This window comes from Apteryx mantelli, chromosome 17 (assembly GCF_036417845.1).
Source record: "Apteryx mantelli isolate bAptMan1 chromosome 17, bAptMan1.hap1, whole genome shotgun sequence".
NCBI lineage: Eukaryota > Metazoa > Chordata > Aves > Apterygiformes > Apterygidae > Apteryx > Apteryx mantelli.
In genome coordinates, this window is record NC_089994.1 from 9602626 (window position 1) to 9625274 (window position 22649).

Genomic DNA, 22649 nt, shown 5'->3' on the forward strand with positions numbered 1-22649 from the left:
ATCTGACTGAAAATATTAGGGTTTAATTGTGGTAAACAAAGGACTATTTGTGTTCAGTGTAGCATGATAAATATACAGTAAAGGAGAACAACAGCTGAATTTTTGGACTTGGAGAGGTGTCAAAGAGACTGATCAGTTTCTACCTCTTCATGCTCTTTTGCTACTGGAAGCAAGTATCTCAGATGCGTATTACTCATTAAACTAAACCGCTCTTTATTTATTGGCAAGCTGGATAGGAATCTGATAAAATTAAAATTTCCAGAAAACTCAGATTCTGACACAGAGGAAGAGAGTTTTATGATGACTAATTTTAGAGGACCGTATGCTGGTGCCTCTTAATTCTGTAAAGGGCTGCATCATATAACAGGATTGATTAGATTCAAAACTGATAAAGTGAGAAACATCTTCATAGTTTCATAATTGTCATGAAACAGACAAGAGACAAAAATTAGGTGACAGAAGTTTCATCTGGTACTGTGTGTTGATATCTAACATGAGACTGAGCTTGTTTTGCTGCCTTACATCTGACGCCTTACAGATACATTGTGCAAGATCTTATGGAGACAGATCTTTACAAGCTCTTAAAGACTCAGCACCTCAGCAACGACCACATTTGTTATTTCCTTTACCAGATTCTGAGAGGGTTAAAATATATCCATTCAGCCAATGTGCTTCATCGTGACCTCAAACCTTCAAATTTGCTGCTTAACACCACTTGTGATCTCAAGGTTAGTTCAAGTTTCTTAAAATTTTGCTCCTATGGTGTCTTAAAAAACTACCTGCTATAATCATGAACATTGTTTTGGTATTGGGGGTTAATGAGATTTTTTTATCCTGGTAAGATTGCCAAAATGTTATTGATTTTTGATAAAATCATTAAGGCTTGAGTGACTAAGAACTTTAAATGTGTTTTGATGAGTGCATCAATGTTTCCATCTGGAGGCTGACTTAGAAACAGCCTCGTTGGAAGCTAGATACAAATACTTATCAAGAACTGAATAGTTTGTACCTAGAAAGTAAACTCAAAACTTTGTGTATTTCAGGTCTTGGTTCCTCTGTGTTTAAACTATTATTTGTTCAGTATTAGAAAAGGACTTCGTATCAGTGGACAACTAAAATGGCATGTGAAATTTGGTGCTGATTAAATGCAGAGCAATTACTTGGAGAGGGAACACTCATTTATGTTTTCAGTGATGGGCTCTGTACTGGTTAATACTACACAAAGATGATTCTAGAGCAGTTATAATTATTGGAAAATATCAGTGCTTAGTGGTGTTCAGTAGAACAAACCAAGTGTGAAGAACTGGAACAGAAATAGAGACGAAAACAGAAAACATGCCATTCTATAACTTTCTGCTGTTCTTGAATCTTAAGTATTCTGTGATCATACTTGATATCCTTTTAAAATGAGGGGACCAGGACTTGAAAGTACTTCTTTCCATACAAGGAAGAGCTGTTTAGCCTATGTCTCCTCAGCTGGAAAAGGATTGCTTGAGGAAGAGAAAGAATGCAATAGAAAATGATAAAATTGTTAGTAGCATAAGGAGGGCAAATAAAGAAAAATTGTTTACTGTCTATACTTGTAAAAGAAGTAAGAGCTGGCAAATGAAAGGAGCAGTTGGCTCAGAGCAAAAGGATATAGTATTTGACTTTCAGCATTGCTAAGCTGTGGAACTTGGTACCGCAGAGTACTGCAGATACTCAGATAATGTGACTTCACAAGAACACTGGGCGAGTTAATAGAAGAAAAAGCTGTTGAATACAAAGGTGCTACCTCTGATTCAGAGTCCGGTAGTGGCAAATCCATGGCAGATTGGAGAGAATACTAGAGAAGCATTGGAATATGTTCCCTTTTACACTTTGTCTTAAGTATTTGCTGTTGGCCACTGATGGGGAGAGATTAGTGAGTTTAGGTGACTGTGATCTGACATGGTACAACTGTTTGATACATGCTCTGTTGCACCTAGTTACACTTTGTTTTTGATAGTCTAGCATTTAAAAAAAAAAAGTCTTCAAAATGTAAACCAGTTGCAAGTTTGTCACAGTTTCAGGAAAAATCCTTGCTGTCCATATACTTATCCATCCTAAATACCGGCTGCACAGTTTGCTTTATGTTCCCAGTGATAGCTGTCAGGTTCACATAATGCATGGTACTGCTGGACTAGTCACCTCTGACTCTTGCTATGGGATTTTAGCAGCTGATCTGCTGATACTGCAGGTCCCCTCAAAACATTAACCCCTTCATGAAAAGAGATGGGGTAAAATCTACAACTTTGAGTAAAGGAAGCAGGAAAGAACAGTTTGAGTGTAGCTCTGTATATGTGCATTTAAAGAACAAAAGGTAATTTTTTAACACTAGTAAAGTAGTCACAAAAAGGAAATAAGCTCACTGGATGGCAAAATGATGGAATATGACCTTAGTGAATACTGTTCCAATTTCTTTCTAAGGTTTTTAAATAGCATGCATTAGACCATGCCACTGCAATGTATGCTTTCCTAGTAGAGAGTATGATAGTCAGTATGCCAGCGCACATGCTTTTTCATAACCTAAAGGGAACTCTGTTATTATGCTGTAATACCACATCTAAAGTTTAAACAAAAGAATTGGAGAGAAAACTAGTGCATGGCAGGCCTTGTCTGATGAATGCTGTACTTGTACCAACTTGTTTCTTTTAGGGCGGTTCTGCCAGTCTGTGGGACTGCTATATACATGTGCGTGCTTACAAAATGATCATCTTACGTAAATTCAGAACATGACATACTGTGAAAATGAACAACTTAAAGGGAAAAAAAATCACACTTTCAGAGGAACAAAAATAGAAAGTTTGTTCATCTTCAGTGGTAATGCCATTAGCCTCTTTCATTAAAGGTGTTCTGAGATCTATTGATCTCTTCTGGAGGCCCGTGTCCTACAAGTTGTAACAGGAGCTCCTTCTTTCCTCTCCCTTAAACATGTTCTTGACCTCTGGATTGTAGATTCCATTCCTAGGAAAGGAATATATTTGTCTGTATTGACACAATTCATCTGTGAACCCTGTAGATTGTCCTGATTATCTGAAAGGTTAAGGGCAAAAGTGCAGAGCCTAAAGCTGTTTCTTTTTCCTTGGGGTAAGCTACATACTCATCTAAATGAAGCCTTAAAGTCATAACTTTCATGAGCTTTCATCTACTATGTGATAAGTCCAGAGTACATAATTTGACTTAACTACTATTCCTTTTATGTCTTCTCAGTCACAGATTAGGTTTAAGAGTTCATGAAAACCAGTACCTTGGAAGCTCTTTCCAGTGAGAGTCCCAGGTAGTAAAGATGCTGGTTTGCTCTTTTACAGCCTGGCATCTTTCCCGTAAATAATGGAGGTGTATGTACTCTGACATGCTGTAGGCTGGAATATACTCTAAAATATTATCTAATGTTTTTTGGAAATATTTTCATGTGCTGTCATGGTCATCTGAGCCCAAGAATTTGACCTGTTTTGCAATCTCAGAAATGAAACACATTACAGAAAAGCTGTCATGACCACATCATTTTCCCAGGCCAGTAGTGTTAATCCTTCAGAAAATCAGGTCAACGTTATTTTAAACAGATTCTCAACTAGTATGCTGTAATGTGTCTTCAGTGCACCAGTTTACTCTAGCTGAGAATCCACTCCTTTAACTTGATTAAAACATCAATGCACTCTAGCAATATCATAAATAAGTTGTGCTTTTCTCTCTCTATATTGAATACAAAGCAAAGCTACACTGAAAGGCAACAGAATTCCAAGTACTAAACATCCACAAGGTACTAAATAGTTTAATAGACTTAAGCAGAAGGGGATAAGGAAGGTTTTTCTTGAGGGAAGACTGCAATTTATTGTTTGTTTCAGGATTTTACCAATTACTCTAGAAACTCTAAACTGTTTCAATTACCCTCTCATTATTAACAACTAATTTTCATGAAGGCACCTCTTTTCCTTTTTTACAAAAATGTACATACACATACATGCACAGAGTAGTGGATGATACAACCCTTCAGATTTTTCAGTGTATTAGTAGTACTGTCAGGTATCGTTTAACTTGCTTAGTAAATAGTCATAAGTGCATGTTCCTGATAAACTTTCCCATCTGCTTCATGGCTTCATCCAATGTAAAAAACATCTCTACAAAAATACTTATGTGGTAAGTGATTACAGGAATATTGTTTTCAAGAATTGGAAGTTAAATATATACATAGGATGCTGGGGATTTTTTATTATTGTTTAGTGAGAGAAACAAGGTATGAAGCATTGACTGACATCTGGGTCTTTCGTTATGCAGTTGTTGGTTTTTTTTATTTTCTGCTGTGACTTAGGCAAATGTCAAAAATTCTTTTGCCTGTCATTATACCCCTCCCACGGATTCTGTGTTCCTTCTTTTGTTTTATTTCTGGTTGAGAAGCCTATCTCCTTCTTGTGCTTTGACTCTTCCCAATTAAGTTTAATATTTGAACAGGCATAGTGGACCCACAACTTTTTTTTGTCCTATGTAAGGTCGCTGCTCTGTTAAATGTGTTCTGTTGCCACAGGGCAAGAACTGTCCACCCCCACCAGGGTACAGTCCGTCTCTGTTCGACTTCCCTTTCACCAGGGACTTCGGGCAGAATGCTGACCCTCCAGTTTCTCTCTTATTCTGCCCTCTTAATGCTTCTGATTAGCTCTGCAGCTGGCGAAGCCACAGCCAAAAGCTGCTCTTTCTTACAGCCTCAAACTCGGTGCCTTTCTCGCTAATGGAGATTCTTCTTTTCTGCTTAACCTGTTTCTGCTCAAGTCAGCAGGGACTTTGTCATTTTAATGAGCTCTCTTTGTTCAATAATCTTCCTTTCCATCTCATGTTCCACTTCTTTCTACTTGGGTTGAGAGATTCACAGACATCTTTAATTCAGGTCTTTCTCCTTACTGTGGACTGGAGAGAGTCTTTCTTCTTCTGTCTTCATTATAACCAATTATAGCACTTTGCTTATATGTGATACCCTAATTCTGCAAAGGTCTCCTTGCTTTAGTCTCATCTAGCTTTTTTTGTGAGGGTAGGAGGAAGAGGTTGCAACAATTCTATCTGTCTGCATAATTATCTTCTGAAGTCCGTAATGCTGTTCTCTACAGTTTCTTGGCCTGTCTTTACAGGAAACTCATCTGATTATTTGTGCTGGTTCTCTTTATGTAAGCTGCTAATTGCAAACAAGGCAGCTGCCCTATCTCTGTAGCCTGGGAAAACCTTGACGTTCTTAAAAGGGTTCTTTTTGTTTATTTGTTTTTTAAGGATTTGGGAAGGGGGGAGGTATATGTAGCTAAAGTCAAAGGAGTCCTTCTGTGCAGGCTGGTTTAGAGTTTCATCATAATCTTTTCTTCAGTCCCTCTGTGTAGCAGTTGGTTGCTGAATCCTGACTTTCAGATGTAGCTTTTACTCAGCTGAATCACTCCTCCTTTAACTGGTCTGTTAATTGAACTGGGTTTTACTGGCTGTCCTTCCAGGAACATAAAGGAATAGGTTGCTGGGTACAATGATATTTCTGAGGTTTTGGCGAGATTATGTAGTACAATCTTTATTGACTACAACATATTACTATTTCCCATTCTTTAATATATGCAGTATGCACAATTAACTATCAAAGAGTGTCTATTATAAAATATGTGTATAGGAGGAACCTCTTAACTGTTTGTTTTGCAAACATTTGATGCTTTGTTTTTCTGAGGGAAAATACTCTCTCATGCAAATACCATTTTGTTACAAATTTCATGTTGAAATTGATCATTATCTTAGACTAGTGTTTGGTGGCAGTGAAAGCATATGGATGTGGCTAATGTGTCACTCCACAAGCTTGCCGTTTATCAGTAGGATGATAGAAAGCAGCAGCTGCTGTATTTTAGAAAACTATTTTTCTTCACATTTTCAGTTTTCTTAGATCCTCTCTGGAGAGAGGACGCTAGTCAAATCTTAAGGGCTGCTTCTCCCATTAAATAGCTCTGCCTTCTTACTGGAGGACAGTCAAAAACAATTTCTCCTTTCTGCTGGACTTGCTAGTCTAGATCAACCTCCCCCCCTGCCCCAGTTGGATAAAATTACCTTCCTGTTACAGTATTGAGAAATGTTTTGGTGGGGTGGGTTTTTTAAATTATTTAATTGTTTATTTTTTTATTAAAACAAAAAGAAGAGGCTCATGCTTCCTCTGGCAGCCTATGATCTCTCCAGTCTACCATTATCTCATGATTGGGCAGGATGTTTCTTTTGCAAAGATGCACAGTTGTGACAGTAGCTTTTGGAAAAAAGGGTATTGAACTACGCTAGGAATGCGTTGGTCAGTAATTTTGATTTTTGGCAATACTAATCCCTTTCTCTTTTCTCTACATTTGTTCTGATAAGTTTCTAATAACAAGCTGGAGCAGTACATCTTGCCACCTACCTAGCAGAGAAGGTGTTAAGTAAGCTGCTAGCAGAAAATAAACTGTTCAGCAGGAACATTTTTCTTTCCCATACCATTTACTCTGCTGTTGAGCCTAATCAAATACTCTTTGTACTTGCATCCAAAACGCTTTTCATAACTTTTGTGCAATAATTTGTTTCTACAAATACAGGTTAACATTACTATGTTTGTAGGTGATGCATCATACATTGGGGAAAGGTGACTTGGTCAGTTAATGTTTATTGTTGCATTGGAAACTGTATTTCTAATATGCTTTTTTTAATTTAAAACCAGATTTGTGACTTTGGACTGGCTCGTGTTGCAGATCCAGATCACGATCACACAGGATTCTTAACAGAATATGTAGCCACACGTTGGTACAGGGCTCCTGAAATCATGCTGAATTCTAAGGTAAGTGTCATAGTGCGCTGCTATGGTGTTCCTGTCACTTGTGAGTACCAAATTTTGCTTTTTTCCCTCCTGTGTTTTTAGGATCAGGATGCATGAGGAAATCATGCAGGAAACACGATAATGGGTTTGCTGTCTAGGTACTGGTTTCCAATAAATATGTGATTCCAGGTATAATTACTGGATAGTACAACTGAGTATACATGTGTGTGAGTTCCCATGTGCCCAGTCCTTGTCATTCATGAGTCATCTTTCCATCAAACACCCTTCTATAGAACAGGACAGAAGTACTAGTAATGAGAGCATTTTACTACTGTCTTCATCAAGACTTGCAAATGCTGTCTTAGTGTTATCTTGACATCTTAATTTAAGTGTAGAATGTATAATGAGGGTAAATCTGATTCTAAAGGTATGTGATCTTTGCTGTATGTCAATCTTAATTGCTTTCCCGTAATCTTAATCAAATCATCCCTCTGTATTTTATACTTGAAGTTATTCACATTTTCTTCTGTGGCTGTGTTAAGGTGTATCTGATTCCTATATGTGATAAGTCCTTCATAATCTTTTGTCAGAGTCCAACACTCTGATCAGGTTCTTTTAGATATTCCACATGTTGTTGAGTTTGATTTGTTAAGGCGATACTGTGTTTCATGCACATAGTTAACATTTAGTTAACATAGAAAACAATAGTTATCTGATGAACTGGATTTTTTTTTTAAGATTTCTTGTATTTTAAAGTCACTTTGAAGCCATAAAACATAGGACAACCTAATTCAACTTTTTCTGGATATCCACATATGTTTATCAGCTTTTACAAGAAAATATTTTGTGTATGTTTCTTAAGAAGTGGTGAAATTACTATGTTCCAGGCCTATAACGTGATTCCTTTTAGAATTACAGTGCTTTGAAAACAGTCAAGTAATCACACAGTGAGAAGCTGGTGCTGAGGTGGCTGTGGGTTCAGCAAAGTCACTGTCTTTTGCTGGAAGCTCCCTGCTAATAGGAGGAGAGTAGTGGACAGCAGGCTATGGGAGAATGAGGCAAGGGGAGCTCTTGGGCGAGGACTCTTGAAGCAGACTTGCCCTTGTATTACCCAGGCACTAGCGTAACTGTACTGCTGCTGAATCCAAGCCTCTTCTTACAGATAACACAGGTTATATGCATGAAAATAACATAATTTGTTCCATTCTTGTTATATCACATAGATCTTGTTTCCTACTGTTAGCCTTCTCACATCATCTTAACTACTTACCTGTTGTGTTTTACAAACTAATGAACCAACAATCTGTTTTGTCCTTCCATCCTTCTGATGATGAAGGCTTCTTTCTTATGTCTTGTGTCATATTTAGATCCTATACTCTTAGGAAGAAGGACTGCATTTTTTCATGGCACGCACATGTGTATTTAACATACTGTTAGGAACTGTAGAATTAATAAGAATATAAGGGATTAGCTTGTTTCCAAAATTTGCTAGTGTAAATTGACTATAAAATTAGGGAGTCTTGCAAAAATTGCAGTTGGTATTACTAAGTTGGTATAGCTAAACTGAAGAGAATCCTTTTGGAACAGCATATATTACATATTTCAGTTCTTGTTACCACTTCTAAGTAGTGTTTTTGATATACAATTCTTAATTATTCCTTACTGTACCAGAAAAATTAAACAGCATGAGTAAGCATGACTCATCTAATCTTGAAAAATGAATTACACAAGTGCACTTTCAGAATTTAGTAAAGTAACATGTTACTGCAATTATGCAAAAATATCTTTGAACAAAAATGTTTTTTTGCCTTTACTTGCAGGGTTATACGAAGTCTATTGACATCTGGTCAGTAGGCTGTATTCTGGCAGAGATGCTCTCTAACAGACCTATCTTTCCAGGAAAACACTACCTTGACCAACTTAACCATATCCTTGGTAAGCTTAATATAAACGTAGCATTTCCATGTCCATCTGCTCTCTCTCCATCTCTACCAGCTAGACTAGTCTTGGTCACCCGTTTCTTTCTCTTGTTTGGTCTTATCTCTTTTCTTCTATGCTACTATGTGTATATGTAATATCTTTAAGAATATATAACATATGGATCTGTAGGTGCATTATCTGTTCCCTGTAGTTATTTTTGCAGTGATTTCTGTGATAAATCATTGATTTGAGGGGAAGCTAGAAGATACCTACCAGTTTATTTACTCCATCAGAAGAGATGTATAAAGCTCAAATATACAAATAGATCCAAGTTAATTTATTCATTTATGTATTTCTACAGGTAAGCAACTTACAGCCTTGAGATCTTTTAAATGGAGTACTGATAATTAGGAAAACTTAAATACATTTGTTTGCTTACCAGAAAAATTAACTTGACCATTTTTAGTAAATGTTTCTAAAAATTCCTAAGATATTCTGTAATCCTAAAACATTTAGGATGAAATCTTCGGGGTAGTTTTAATATTGAGTCTTATAAAATGTGATGTGACTATTTTAATGTACTTTTCATAGGAATGCAGCACTGTTTGTAATTTTTTTTTAAGGTATACTTGGATCCCCTTCCCAAGAAGATTTGAATTGTATAATAAATTTAAAGGCCAGAAACTACTTACTTTCCCTACCACACAAAAATAAGGTACCATGGAACAGGCTGTTTCCAAATGCTGACCCCAAAGGTATTTTATGTTCTATTACGTTGTATCAGATCTTTAAAAATGGAAGTGAGCACTAAAAGTAATAGGATGGGATTTTTAAAACCACCTTAAGCATTTACCATTACCTATGGTGGAAATAAAACATCCAGGTCCCTTAAAACAGCTGTATAAATCCAATATGAAAACGTGAATCAGCATGAAGCTGTTTTACCAGCTCATCTCTTTTTAAACAAATTTTAATAACAACCTAGAATTTCATGTTGTGGTATTTTGAGCTTTATCTTCCATGTAAAACATGGAAATCCTAACTTTTGCTATCGTCTTCGAAAGAATGATACATTACTCAAGTGCTGAATGTTGGGACTGGATTTTGACGCAGACATCAAACAAATTCTGAACCTAATTTCTGGAAACAGAAGTAAGATAGCTTCTTAATTCCAAACTCACTTTGTATAGCTTGTGCAGTCTGTGTGTTGGCTCTATATCAGATATGATAATGTCCTTCAAAATGTGGGCACTTAAGCTGTACAAAATGCTAAATTTTAATGTCTTAAAAAGATTCCAGTTATGATAATTGGAGCTAAAGTTGTAAAAGCAAGGAGTGTAAGAATTATCTTTCTTTCCAATGCCTTGTTAAAGGTTTGATATATTTTGTTTTGCTATGTAACTATTAACTTGCCTTTTAAATTCTACTTCATACGGTTTAAGAGTTGCTGTATTCACAGTACAGGGCTCTTCTACCTGCTCTGACACAATTCATAAGTCACACAAAGTTTTTGAACTGATATGATAATTTACTCTCAGTGAATATGATCAGGTACTGAACTACCACACTAAAGCTGATTTCTGCACAAGGAATTATGTAGAGCTGATTAATCTTATTATTGAGAGATCTTACTTCTTCAGACAGCAGTGGTTTATTCAGCTTTTATAACAGTGCTCCTCACTGAGAATTTTCTACTGTGGGCTTTTGACAGCTCAAATTTGTAGCAATGCTGATGTGCTTAGCTGCTAGGGGGACATACAGTTTGCCTGACTTCTGTAACACCTTTTCATCTAAGTCTTCAGAGTAGCTTTGACAGAGTAGTATTTCAATAAACTATTTGCCAACATTTCAATGAAAAACACTGTGCACAACGTGCTTTAGCATGGTGTCAACATGCAAGTTTTCAGAGTTGAGAAAACTGTATTCAACAGATTAAAAGATATTTAATGTTAATTGTTGTGTAGTGTAAGTTTGGGGCTTTTTAAAACTGCCTTTAAATGCAATCGTACATTTTTGTCTTTTAACTTCTGAAATGCTTTGTATCCATCCAGGCATCTTATCCTGATGCAAACTACAACTACTTTGGTGCAATGAGAACCTGTATTTAAGTTCTGTATTGTAAATCATGTGGTGAGGAGAAGAAATGGAGTAGAACGCGTGATACTGCAAATATGTTTGGGTTTCTTACTGCTAAAATCTTTTCTTTTTTTTTCTTGTTTTCTTTTCCTGGAAATGAAAATCTGTCGCAATCAGAGCAGCTGAAGAGTTGCAGTGACTTTAACCTGTAGTATTTCTCCAGATCAAACCTCACTCTCTGTCTTACTGGATCTTAAAGTTCTCTGTGGAGTCTTTATTAGTTGTCTTCAACAGATTTTGCCTTTCATATCTCTTTCATATGAACATGATTGCATCTTAGCTGGAGAGTATCTTCTGCAGTGCTAGTTGTGCTATAATAGTTCACTGTGAGGATCTAGAACTGTAATGAGTTCTGGATGAGGTTTTCCTCATTAAACATTAAAGCAGGTAGTCGGAGCTGCCATCAGCTTTATTAATCCACCTTCTTGTACTTCTGGAAGAGGAGTATGTTCTTGATAACTTCTTCACTTTAGAAAAGATCTGTCTTGTTTTGGATTTTTTTTGCCAAAAATCCAGAGCACCTGTTTGCATAAAGAAACCCAGTCTGTCCAGTTTCTGTTTTGGTGCAGTCTGATTTAGCTACAGATAAGGTTCTGTGCGTCTTTTCCCTTGGTGTTCATTGTGACACTGAAGACCCTTTGAAAGGGTATACTTTTTTTAGACATGTTCTTAAAACATACTAAATTTTGCTAAAGGAAACTAACCAAGGAATGCTGATAAGATGGGCAGAGGAAGATACTCTGCCCAAGTTACAGGAAGCATTCTGCTGCTTCTATTACTGCTACTACAGCTGAGGAACTGCGAAGACTTAAGGAAGTCTTAAATTGAAATTAGCACAAAATTAGGGTAGTGTGTCTTTTCTATGAGCGTGTCTTTTCTATGTAATATCAGTGATTATAACTTCTTTTGCACATTGCAATTTGGAGCATATATTGAAATCTTGTTTACTTTTTTCCTCTTAGCACTTGATTTGTTGGATAAAATGTTGACCTTTAATCCTCATAAGCGAATTGAAGTGGAGCAAGCTTTAGCCCATCCATATCTGGAGCAGTATTATGATCCAAGTGATGAGGTAAAGACATCATTAGAATGTATATGTTATTGGTTAAATGATGTAACAGAAAGGTTATTTTCCTCGTTAGTGTAAGGGCAATTTTTTTGCTGTTGTAATGGACTTAAAAAATGTATTAAGAATGAAGTATAAAAACCAACTTACCAAAATTTTTAGAAATGTGTTCACATAGCATGTGTTTGTGTGTAATCACCATAACTATATGGGACAGTATTTGTTTTCTGGTTCCCTATGGAAATTCAGAACACTAATTTGGCTCTTGATAAATTTCAAAATAATACGTTATTATGTGTAAAAATTATGTGTAATAAAGTGTTCCAACTTGAGAATAAGAAGTTAAAGAAGAACTGCAGGTGCTCTATATATTTGAAATTTGTGCTGTTTCATTTTAGGTATCTTTCAAGAAATTTTATAGTGTTAATTTTTCATAGGAAACTTTAAACTTTGCTACATATCTTTTAAATAGATTTATGCCAATGAGTACACAGATTAATACACTACCAAGAAGGTGGCCACAGATTTGTTACAAAGTTCCTTCTAAACCATGATTTGTATTCAGCAGGTTTTATAGCCTAGATTTAGGAAAAATACACTTTAAGGTGTCATCATTTAGTCAAGTGCTTGCGAGTTAACTGTATTACTACCCTTTTAAGGGAACATCTGTACCTGTTCCCTGTTCAGACTACGAAATTATAAAAGCAATGGGATTCCAAACGTGTGGGTTTTCTTGTTTTGTTTTGTTCTCTAACAGTGAATAGGTTAATTGCTAGATTTTACTTGATATTGTCTGTTTTTGCATTCTTAGTTTTCTTCCACATTAGAAAGGCTTGCTTGTATATAGAGATATCTAATGGTAGTTTAAATACACATTATTTTAAATAATCAAACCACAAAATCGGTTTGACTTTACTCCCAACTTGAAATTGATGTTCTGTTTTTATTCTGTATTTCTTGTTATAGTACTGCATTTTGGAGGCATAATACAAAATGAGTAGATGCTAAGGAATACTCTCTTGAAAATCAGACTTTTTAATGCACTGTGTTTTTGTTTTATAATGGCTGAGATAAAGGAGGAAAATAATTGAGCTTGACATCAGATTATCCATTAAAACAGAAAACTAAAAAAACTGGACTTGCTGTAGTTTAGTATAATGCTGACGAGATTTCAGATTACTTTAGCACAAAAGTAGAGGAGGAGGAAATAAGCTTGACTTCTGGGACAAAAAAATTATTATGAGGAATTAAAACGTTTCAGATATTTTTCTTCAGGTAGTTATTAAGTTATGAGCCTCTGTTTAAGCAAATATTTTAACTTTTTTTTTAGGTTTGAGTATCTATTTACTACAGATTGATTTAAAATTTAGTAAACTAATATACAAAGCACAAAAGGGATTAACAGAATGGGCTGTTTCCTGAAGACTGTACAGTAATTATTTGTGGTGTACGTTCTTTTTCAGATTTTTTTCACACACACTACATGAAATTTCCAGAGTACAGTAATATTAGGAAAAGTACTAATGTGTTTTTATATTATTAAGCCTGTAGCTGAAGCACCCTTCAAGTTTGACATGGAGTTGGATGACTTGCCGAAGGAAAAGCTGAAAGAACTGATTTTTGAGGAAACTGCTAGATTCCAGCCAGGATATCGATCTTAAATTGTGCATAGGTAAAGTCACAAGAATAAGAAACCATTTGGGTGGGGGGAAGAATTTTGCAACTTCATAGTTGCCACTAGTGAAATATATAACTTACCATTTTTCTTGATATAGTAAAGCAGTCCTTTTGTAGCTGGTTATGCTTATTAATTTGACCTGTCCTATTCTGTTATTGAAGAAATGGGTTTAATTTTCTCTGCAATATTAAAGTGTCTATAGGGAGTCCGGGCAATTCTTTGAGATGTTTGCCTAGATTTTAGATTACATTTAAGTAATGACAGCTACATTTAAATAGTATCTCTCAGAATAAAAGCTATGAAACACTTTGAAATGCAAATATTATTCAAAAGACTTTTTAAGGAGACAAATATATTCATGTAAAATATTATAGAATATTTTGTTGTATGGCTTCAAATGCTTGTTTTAAAAATACTTTCTTAAATGTAATGTACAGAAGGGAAATCTCTTAGGAATTTATTTAAATAGAAAAAGGAAAAAAAAACCACAGTATGACCTAAAACTTCAGTTTTGAGTACTTCTGAAATAGTTGTATAAGCATGTAATGATAGTCATCTAAGTATTCATAAGTTTTGATTAAGTTTGCTAAGCTTCTGAAGATTTAAACTCCCTTAATTTAAAACGTACTGACTGATTTTCAGTGTCTCTGTTGGCAATTCTTTTTAAAATCAATTAAATATCTAACTCAAAGAATAAGGAAAAAATATTTAAGTACATCTTTATAGCTTACATTTATCAATAGAATATATATGACAGATAAACTTAACTGGTCTTCATATACTGCAAGACTTGCAAGTCTCAGTAGTTTTGTACAAATTTAGTCAAATATTGATACGAATAATTTTTGTGATACTTGTGAAACTTCTATGATACCAATATTTTAAAGTATCTTTAAGTTTTGCGACTGGAAAAGAAAAACTAACTAAAGAAGACAGCCTAATCTAGGTTGCCTAGGTTATGGTCTTAAAAATAGTTTCTGTGCTATTCTCAGTCAACAGCAGCGTTCTACAAGTACCATCTCTTGTTGGCAGTTTCAGCAGAAAGGCTAAATTTTGAGCCTGTCAACTTCCTCACTGCAGGAGATCCGTGGCTGAGGCAGCAATTATGGAAGCTTTGTTGCTTTGCTACAGCTGGTATTTTTTCTGCACTGAAAATGGGATTTGAGTTTCTAGATTGCTTTTACCCCCGGTTCCTTTTAATTGATGTTGAGGGGGAGAAAAAAAAAAAAAAGTTGAGGGAAATTTTTGGAAATAGAGTTTATACTTAAATAGGTAACATCTGTTGTCACTAGCGTCAGTATTCAGATGTATAGAAATTTACAGCTGAAGTTATTTTGATTTTTAGAAATACTGTATTTGGTTTATTAAACTTACAGGCTAACACTTGAAACTATTTTAATAATTAAATTTTAGGTGAGTCTGAGGTTAGCACGTCTGGCTGTTCTTATTAGTTGGCCTTTGCCAATCGAATTAGACCTGGGACACAGTAAGATGGATGGTGCTTATTTCCCTTCCATGCTTTCTAATGTTAATTCTGCTTAAGAAGCACTGGCAGTACATATGCTCTTGGAAGAAAATGATGTAACTTTTAGGAGGAAGATGAAGCCTGTTGTCAGTAGGCCATAGCATCCAGGAAGGAGAGCAAACAGGTAACGTTGTGGTAAATCCCAGGTTACGATCTCTCCTACCTGCTTCTTTGCCCAATCCATACTTACTAGGTTGTATTAGGGATTAAGGGATTAGGGATAAAGATATCAATGACCCAGTGCTAAGGGAAATTTCTGATCTGCTAAAAATGTTACCTTTAAATGCCTCTATGAAGAGTTGATTTGGCTGACATGATACTGAAATTTAGCTATTTTTACTTAGCTTAATAATGATATGCTGGTGATTTGTACAAGTCATTTGTGGTTAGAGTTATTAGCTGTTCCACTTCACAACAGTTTAAACATAAGTAGTTAACATTACAGTGAAGGCCAGTCACCAGCAGTTGGCTTAAAATGCACAATAACATTCTCTTCCTGCGGGTTTCTATTTCCACCCCTTCCCCCATACTTTATCAGCTAGCTTTTCTAGTTGGTTATTTCTTGAGATTCAAAATTTGACATCATCTGACTGTAGTTTTTGGAGATGAAAAGCTGTGTGAAAATAACTGATTCTTCAGACCACCAAATAAGGTACTTAATTTATTTGGAGGAAGGTAGAAACTTCTTCCTGTTTAGTAGCCATGTTTATAACTATTTTTGGTTTTTTGTCATTGAAGACTTTAAGAGGGTTTATACAAGGAATGGCCTGTGTCCTGTGGGGTATATCCCACGTGGATAACGAAGTTGACATTTCTGAAGATTTGGTGCTCTGGTGGCTACTTTCTAGGCTAAGGAGCTTCTCAGTGTTGTTTTGTTTTTTGTTTTTTTGTTTAGGATAACAAATGTATTAGTACTGCTCTCTGTGACTTATGGTAAACATAGTGTATATAAAGCATAGAGGTAGGGAAGAGTGTTTGTTTTCAAAGGCAGTGTTAAAATTTCCTTCACTGAAACATGTCTCTGCTCTTTTTTGTAGGACAAGGACTTAAAGGACTGGGCATGCTCAAACGTTGCTGTTCCTCTTCCCAGTTCTTTATTGTTGGTCATGTCTTGTGGCCTCTCTCAGCTTATCCACTAACTCCTTTGAGCCATTCAGGAGGGCAGTTTCTAGTAGTTTTGGCTTTTCATGCTTTCAATGAATCTTTTAAGCCTGAAGAATTGTAATTGACACTCCTATGCGTAATGCCCATTGTTGACCTGTTGCAGTACTGTACTGTAAGTGCACCTACTGCTGGCCGTATTTTAACTGCTTGCTTTCTGGTTTGAAAGATGCAGTGGTTCCTTTCACTCCTGGATCAATAACCAAGAAGAAAATTCATTAACCTGTAAGAAGTTTACACCGTGAACTATGTTTTTTTTTCTGACTTTACTGAAGTCGCTGGCATTTTTCTTAGAAAAGCTACTATTCAGGGCACTTTAAGTCAGTGACATCCCAGATTTTTTTGCACTTCCTTTTTAAATAGAAATGGTTAGCATCCAGTGGAATTTATACCATTATGCTATGGATTACAGCATAAGTTGTGTTCATGTTAATCTTGCTTATGCACTTGTTTGGGTGTCCTGTGCTGTATAAACAGGTATTCTATACAGTGAAATAGCCACATAGGAACCCAGCTTAATTGAATTCATCTAAGAAACGTTATTCCATGTATACACAAAATTTGTACCTTTTCTCCCTGCCTTTTCTAAAAGAGATCATTTAAAGTTTAACCATGTTGGAGGTGTAGTACTTCCAAAGTTCATACCATGTAGTAGTGTTTATAAGACTTGTGCAAAGAGAATGAGTGGCAGCTCGCCAACTTATATTTATTCACTGTGTGGTGGAAGATTAACAAAGACATAATGGCATGATGACCTAATGGTGAATGCTTTTCTCTGTGGAAGGCATCCATATGTGGTGGTAAGCGAGAAACCAAAATATGATGTTAATAAACTCAGTCTACATACTGCATACCAATGAAATGCTTCAAATGAGGATGATAGTTTTTACATTTGAATCTAATCACTGACATTCAGAGTACTTGCAGAGAGGAACACTGCATCTTTAAATGAGAAAGTTTGAATTTACTTTTGCTCCTACAGCATGTCAGCATCTCAAGTTCATTTCTTGCAACCTACACTATGGTGATTTGTAATCCAGCCTCCATGAGCTCGTGACATGAAGTACTGTTCTGTTGTCAAGTACTATCAAACTTTTCTGATAATGCTGAGTTAGGACAACCAAACAAAGCTAGCACTAAATAATGTTTAAAATTGTATACCTTTTAATGATCTTTTCAAGTATTTGTTACTGAAATTGTATAATGTGGAGTTTACTAGGTGTTATGTTCCAGTGCAGTGCCTCCTTTTCTTTCCCCACTGCTCTCTGTGGTGAAAAATTTGCCTTGTTTAAAATAATTACTGTGCCCTCGCATGACTGTTAAAGCTTTCTGTGCAAAGATGATTGTCTAAGTGCCACATGCCTATGATTGAGAAAAAAAAAAAATCTATTGTTACCTCTGAGTTGTGTTCAACTGAAATGCTATTCAACAAATAACTTAGGAAAATAGTTCTATTTTTAGCTTTTCATATCTCTGCTGTCTTTTTCTCATTTTATTTTGGCAGCAGTGAAGAATGGATTGTATAAAGACTGCTTGCTAATATGAACAAAATGCACTTGTAATTCCTGGAAATAAATTTAAATCTTTTATCTTCACATTAACATTAAGAATTAGTTTTTGGTTTCCTCTTGGGTAATGTGTTTGAATGGAAATCAGGTTCAATTGCTACTGTAGTATACAGGGATGCTTGCTGGTTAATAACTCCAGGCTTCCTCATACCACTTAGTCTGCTTTTCCAAGAAATCTAGAAAGCCATTAACTTAGATTTCAATAGATAAGGGTGCTTACAAGATTCCATTTCAAAACTTTCCTTTTCTTATAGGTTAAGTGTTAGTCTGCCAAAATTAATTTTTAATAAGCAAGGGTTCATCTTTAAAGGGCATTTTCTATTAGGAAGTTCCTGTGGTACATAAATCTCTGTTGTGTAGAACATATTAGGAGCATTGTCAGGACACTGCACAATGATCATTGAATTGTGGTATGGAACCTATGCTAAAAACATTTCTATAGAAATATGCACTTGACTGTTGATACTAGTGTAGAAGTTTCTCTTGACATTTCTACACATCTTTACCAAAATGCTTTTCTCATTCAGTTTTGAAAAGTTGAACTATTTCTAGAATCTCTGCTACTTGTACGATCATCGTGACTACAGGAATAAATTTGGCATGGTTGGAAAGATGACTGTTACTGAAAAATTAGCTTGTGACACCTCAATTTTAATTTATTAAGGAAGAACTTTGGCAGCTTAATTCATCTTTCGCTTTCCCCATTCATTTTTAATACTTTCTTTAATTGTGGTTTTTTGGGGAGGTATAGACTTACCCTTAAATTCTGTCCCTTGGAATGAGGAGCCAAGGGTTTGCTTTACCTAACATCTGGTGCTTTGGGGCTTTCTTCCTTAGCCATTATTGCTGAATCAAATTGGCATCCATCAGCATCAGTAATTGCATTCATCAGTCTTTTACTGAAGTCAACAAGCATTGTTGAGTTAAATTTGTTGTGGCATTAAATGCAGAAGCATGATCTTTTTTTGTCAGATTTGGAAAATAATTTAAAAGAAGGTGCCTATAATAACACTGTGTTATGTCAATTATTTCATAATTTTACATTTTTTTCTTTATCTAGTCTATATTTGTGGAGCAGAGAACTGAAACTCAAATGAAGTGACATGCATATTTCATGGTAAAGATGTTTTGGGAATAAGGAATGTAAACAGTTGACTGTCAAAAACATTCCAACTTTATAGTTGAAGAAAAATATGCAAACATATAAAATTCTCATGGATGCTTTGGCAAATTATCTTATTCTGCTATCTTGACTGTCACCAGAATCTTCCTCATCAATATTACACATGAAAAATTTGAAGTGTACAACACTGCATGGGCTGAGTGGTGTGGTACATTATGAGCTTTCAGGAGTAGCAGGTGATTACACAACTGAGCAGTGGCCAAATGAAACCCAAGGAGTTTAGCATGGTTTTCCTTACAGAACAGAAAAAAGAAAAACCTGTTGTTGCTGCCCACTGTAATATGCTATGATATATTTATACCATGTCGAGGTGGTTAGCTGAGCAACTGTACTATAGATTTAAACTTTATTAATATATATTTGCTTATGTTAGCATAGTTTATATGGTCCTTGGTTATTGATAAATTTATTGTGTTGTTACAGCACAGTGATATGGTATAAATATAGGTCTATACATACTCACAATATACACATGAATTTGGTCCCTTGCATAGTACTTTTATATTTGTACAGCAATGTCTTCAAGCAATCCCAGATTTTAGGGGAAATATTTTTGTAAATGCAGTGGTTTAAACAAAAAAAAAGTCCAAACAATCCTTTTACTAAGTTTTAAATACATTTGTGCTTTAAAATGGTTTAGTTGACGATTGAAATCAAGACACTAAATTAGTGAAAAGTGCACATTAGTAAAGTGAAGCTTACAATGATTTTTGTAGCATGTGCTGTGATCAAACTAAGTGAAGCATTGGAAGAAATGTAAAAGTTGGACTACCTTTGTAAATCTAGAACAAATTTCTAAAGGTTGCAGCTGGTTTACTTACTATTGTTGCCTTTTCTTGTGTTGTATCAGTGTAGAGCACTCTTAAAATACTCAAACTGCTCTGTCTTTGCTTTGTACTGTTGGTGCCTTCTTAGTCATGTACCCCAAAAGTCTTGCATAGCTAATTTAGTTAATGGTAAGTTTAAAATAAGAAAGCAAAGGAAGATTTTATTAAAAAAAAAAAAGACAAAAACAGAAAAACAAAACAAAAACATTTTCTGTATGTTCTTATTCATTGTAACAATTAAACGTTTATATCGTGACAGATTTGTGATTTGGTTAATCTGTATAGAACAATTGTAAGTAGCAAAGGTTTATATTTCGTCTTATTCTTTTGATGTTGTAAACGTATGTGATTTTCTTTTTTAAATCAGGTAACTTAATGTTCTGTTTTGTTTTTGGCATCTGAATCTTGTAAAAACAAATGCAAAGAAAATCATTAAATTGTGTCCCTGTATTACCAAATCAGCATAGTACTGTGCATATATAGAATGACTGGAATTTTGCTTTAAAATTAACTGCTGTTCTAAAAACCATAAATACGCTGATGTGTATTACATTAATTGATCTAAAAAATGACTACCACTTGAACCCTGCAGTAGTGAGTAGCCTACATTAATATTCTTAAATACACCAGTATGTTTATTCCAGTATCTGAGATGCCAGCTGGAAATTAGAATGGGGGAAGCCATCCAAAAATTATAGGAAAAGTTTCTTTATAGACAGGCAAAAGTATTATATCTTCATGGCAAGAAAGTTAAGAAGTCATCAGCATTTTGAACTGGTGAGCACACAGAGTAATGCAGATGGTTTTCAGTGTATCTGATGATTCACAGACTCTCTTGACATTCTTTATATTGACATTCATACAGCTGTAGCCCTGTTCCCAGAAAATCTTTTAAAAAATTACTTGAGCGATCCTTAAAGACCAAATGTTTTCATTTTCCACAAAAAGGTTCACATTGGGCCAAGGTTTGAAGCATTTCTGGGAGCAATGCAAGTATGCTTAAATCACTTTTTTTTTTTTTTAAATGATTTGTTAGCCTAAAGTCAGACTGTGCCGAAGAACTGAGCTCTAAAAAGTTTACTTGGATAATAGCAGCTTGAAACATCTCTAATTGATGTGAAAACATAGAAGATGTGACCTGAAACTAAGGAAAGTTTAGCAGTAACTGACAGATGTGTAACAGCTCTCTGAAAAGTGGCTTTTTAAAGTTCTTCACTCCATATTCTCTCTGGCTTTCACACCAGAGTGTTTTCCCCCCACCTTCCAGAATATTATAGAATTTCACGTTGCCATAGATAGGTTTATACATGCTCTTTCTGTCACTGATGGTAGCTTCCTCTCATTTTCTTTGTTCCATCTAGAACCCTGTGTCTACAATAAATTGCACTTCAGTGAGTTACTTTAAGGTATAGCTGAACTGCAACTTGTCTCCACTGAGGTTTTGACAAGCTGATGATTGACTTGACACTCTCGCAATGCTCATTTAAGTAGGTTTAGTTGAGATATCATGTATCTTTCCTGCATTCCACCAGAATCGGACACTGATGCTTTCTATCTGTAAGCCTGACGTGTAATGGGCAATCTTAAACTCTTGGAGTCAGAAATTCTGGAGATGGGTACTTGAGTCCGGGCATGGGCTTATGGTTTGTCTGGACTGTGCTGTTTCATTTAGAGCCCGCTGGACACTCTGGAAGCTGAGCCCCCAGAGTGGGGGGAAGAGGTACACTCAGATGTACACTCCCACTTATGAAGGCTTGTGAGGAACTGTTTTTGAATATAACACATTTGAGTAGATATTAGTGTAGATTTGATGGAATCAAGCTTTGTAGAGCTCTGATTGCAGTACTCTCTGCAGACCACAGATGGTAGCTTCTAACTGTTTGCACACTTCACTTCCAGTTATTCTTTTTACTAAATTGTATATATGTAACACTGGACGAGAAAGTTATAAGAAAAACATTTGAAGAGAGTAGACTTACAAACTTGACTACATCAATACATGCCAGGTTTGTGGATAGTTATCTTGCTCTGATGTGCCTTTTGACCATTGGCAAAGTTCTTCCCTTAGCTTAAGAGGAGTTCCAGAGTGGGAATTCTGGCCTGTAGGAAGGTTTTGGTTAGTCCATGGAACAAGGTCCCAGCACTCTGCCAGGTGCATGAGGTAGCCAGTGTTAAATCCCCATCCGAAATGTGGTCCCACTTGTGCTGTGTTCATGTGAAGGCTAATCGTCGCAGTTCTATGTGAGGATTGTCCTGTAAATGCTGTATCCTGTATCTTTCCCCTTTATAAATGACTCATGCTTAAGACTTTCCTTCCAGGTGTTTTCCAGAACTCTGCCAGTTCTTTCAGTATATCTTGCCATCGACAAATTATCCTTCTCTTTTTCTTCCTATTCAAAGCGAGCCTAAAGTTCCAGTGGTTCCAAAAATCTTTATCATGAAATTTCTGACAATAAATGATGGCTCACTGATCCCATTAGTGAAACTGATGTAAATCCACTGAAGAGGTAAGCAGGAAAACTGGGAGCTGTGCTCCAACTCTTGTTGTCGGAAGCATAACATGCTGTCTGATAACTGTACCTTGATTTCCGGGAAGGCAATATAAAAACAAATACAAGGAACAGAAAGGAAGGATGAATTTAGCTAAAATGAAGCATGAAACTAAAATTTTTTGAATTGTTTGAGAAAGCAAGATGGAACATAACCATGAAAAGTAGGGGATTTTTTTCCACTGCTTTGCTGTGGTGATGGTACAGTTTCTCTAACCTTTAGATAGAACG

The 22649-nt window shown here is 35.7% G+C and overlaps 1 protein-coding gene across 2 annotated transcripts in view; it reads left to right on the top strand.

The window, feature by feature from the left end:
* MAPK1 (mitogen-activated protein kinase 1) overlaps nt 1-20125 on the top strand; it is a 38741-nt gene extending 18616 nt beyond the window's left edge. The window contains exons 3-9 of one of the 2 annotated variants that reach the window (XM_067307199.1): nt 539-728; nt 6710-6826; nt 8626-8740; nt 9349-9480; nt 11824-11933; nt 13472-13599; nt 16168-20125. In XM_067307199.1, the coding sequence (XP_067163300.1) occupies nt 539-728; nt 6710-6826; nt 8626-8740; nt 9349-9480; nt 11824-11933; nt 13472-13588 (781 nt within the window). In that variant the 3' untranslated portion in view covers nt 13589-13599; nt 16168-20125. The remainder of the gene's footprint in view (nt 1-538; nt 729-6709; nt 6827-8625; nt 8741-9348; nt 9481-11823; nt 11934-13471; nt 13600-16167) is intronic. The other variant, XM_067307200.1, reaches the window with a different exon arrangement.
* The last annotated feature ends 2524 nt before the right edge of the window (nt 20126-22649 follow it).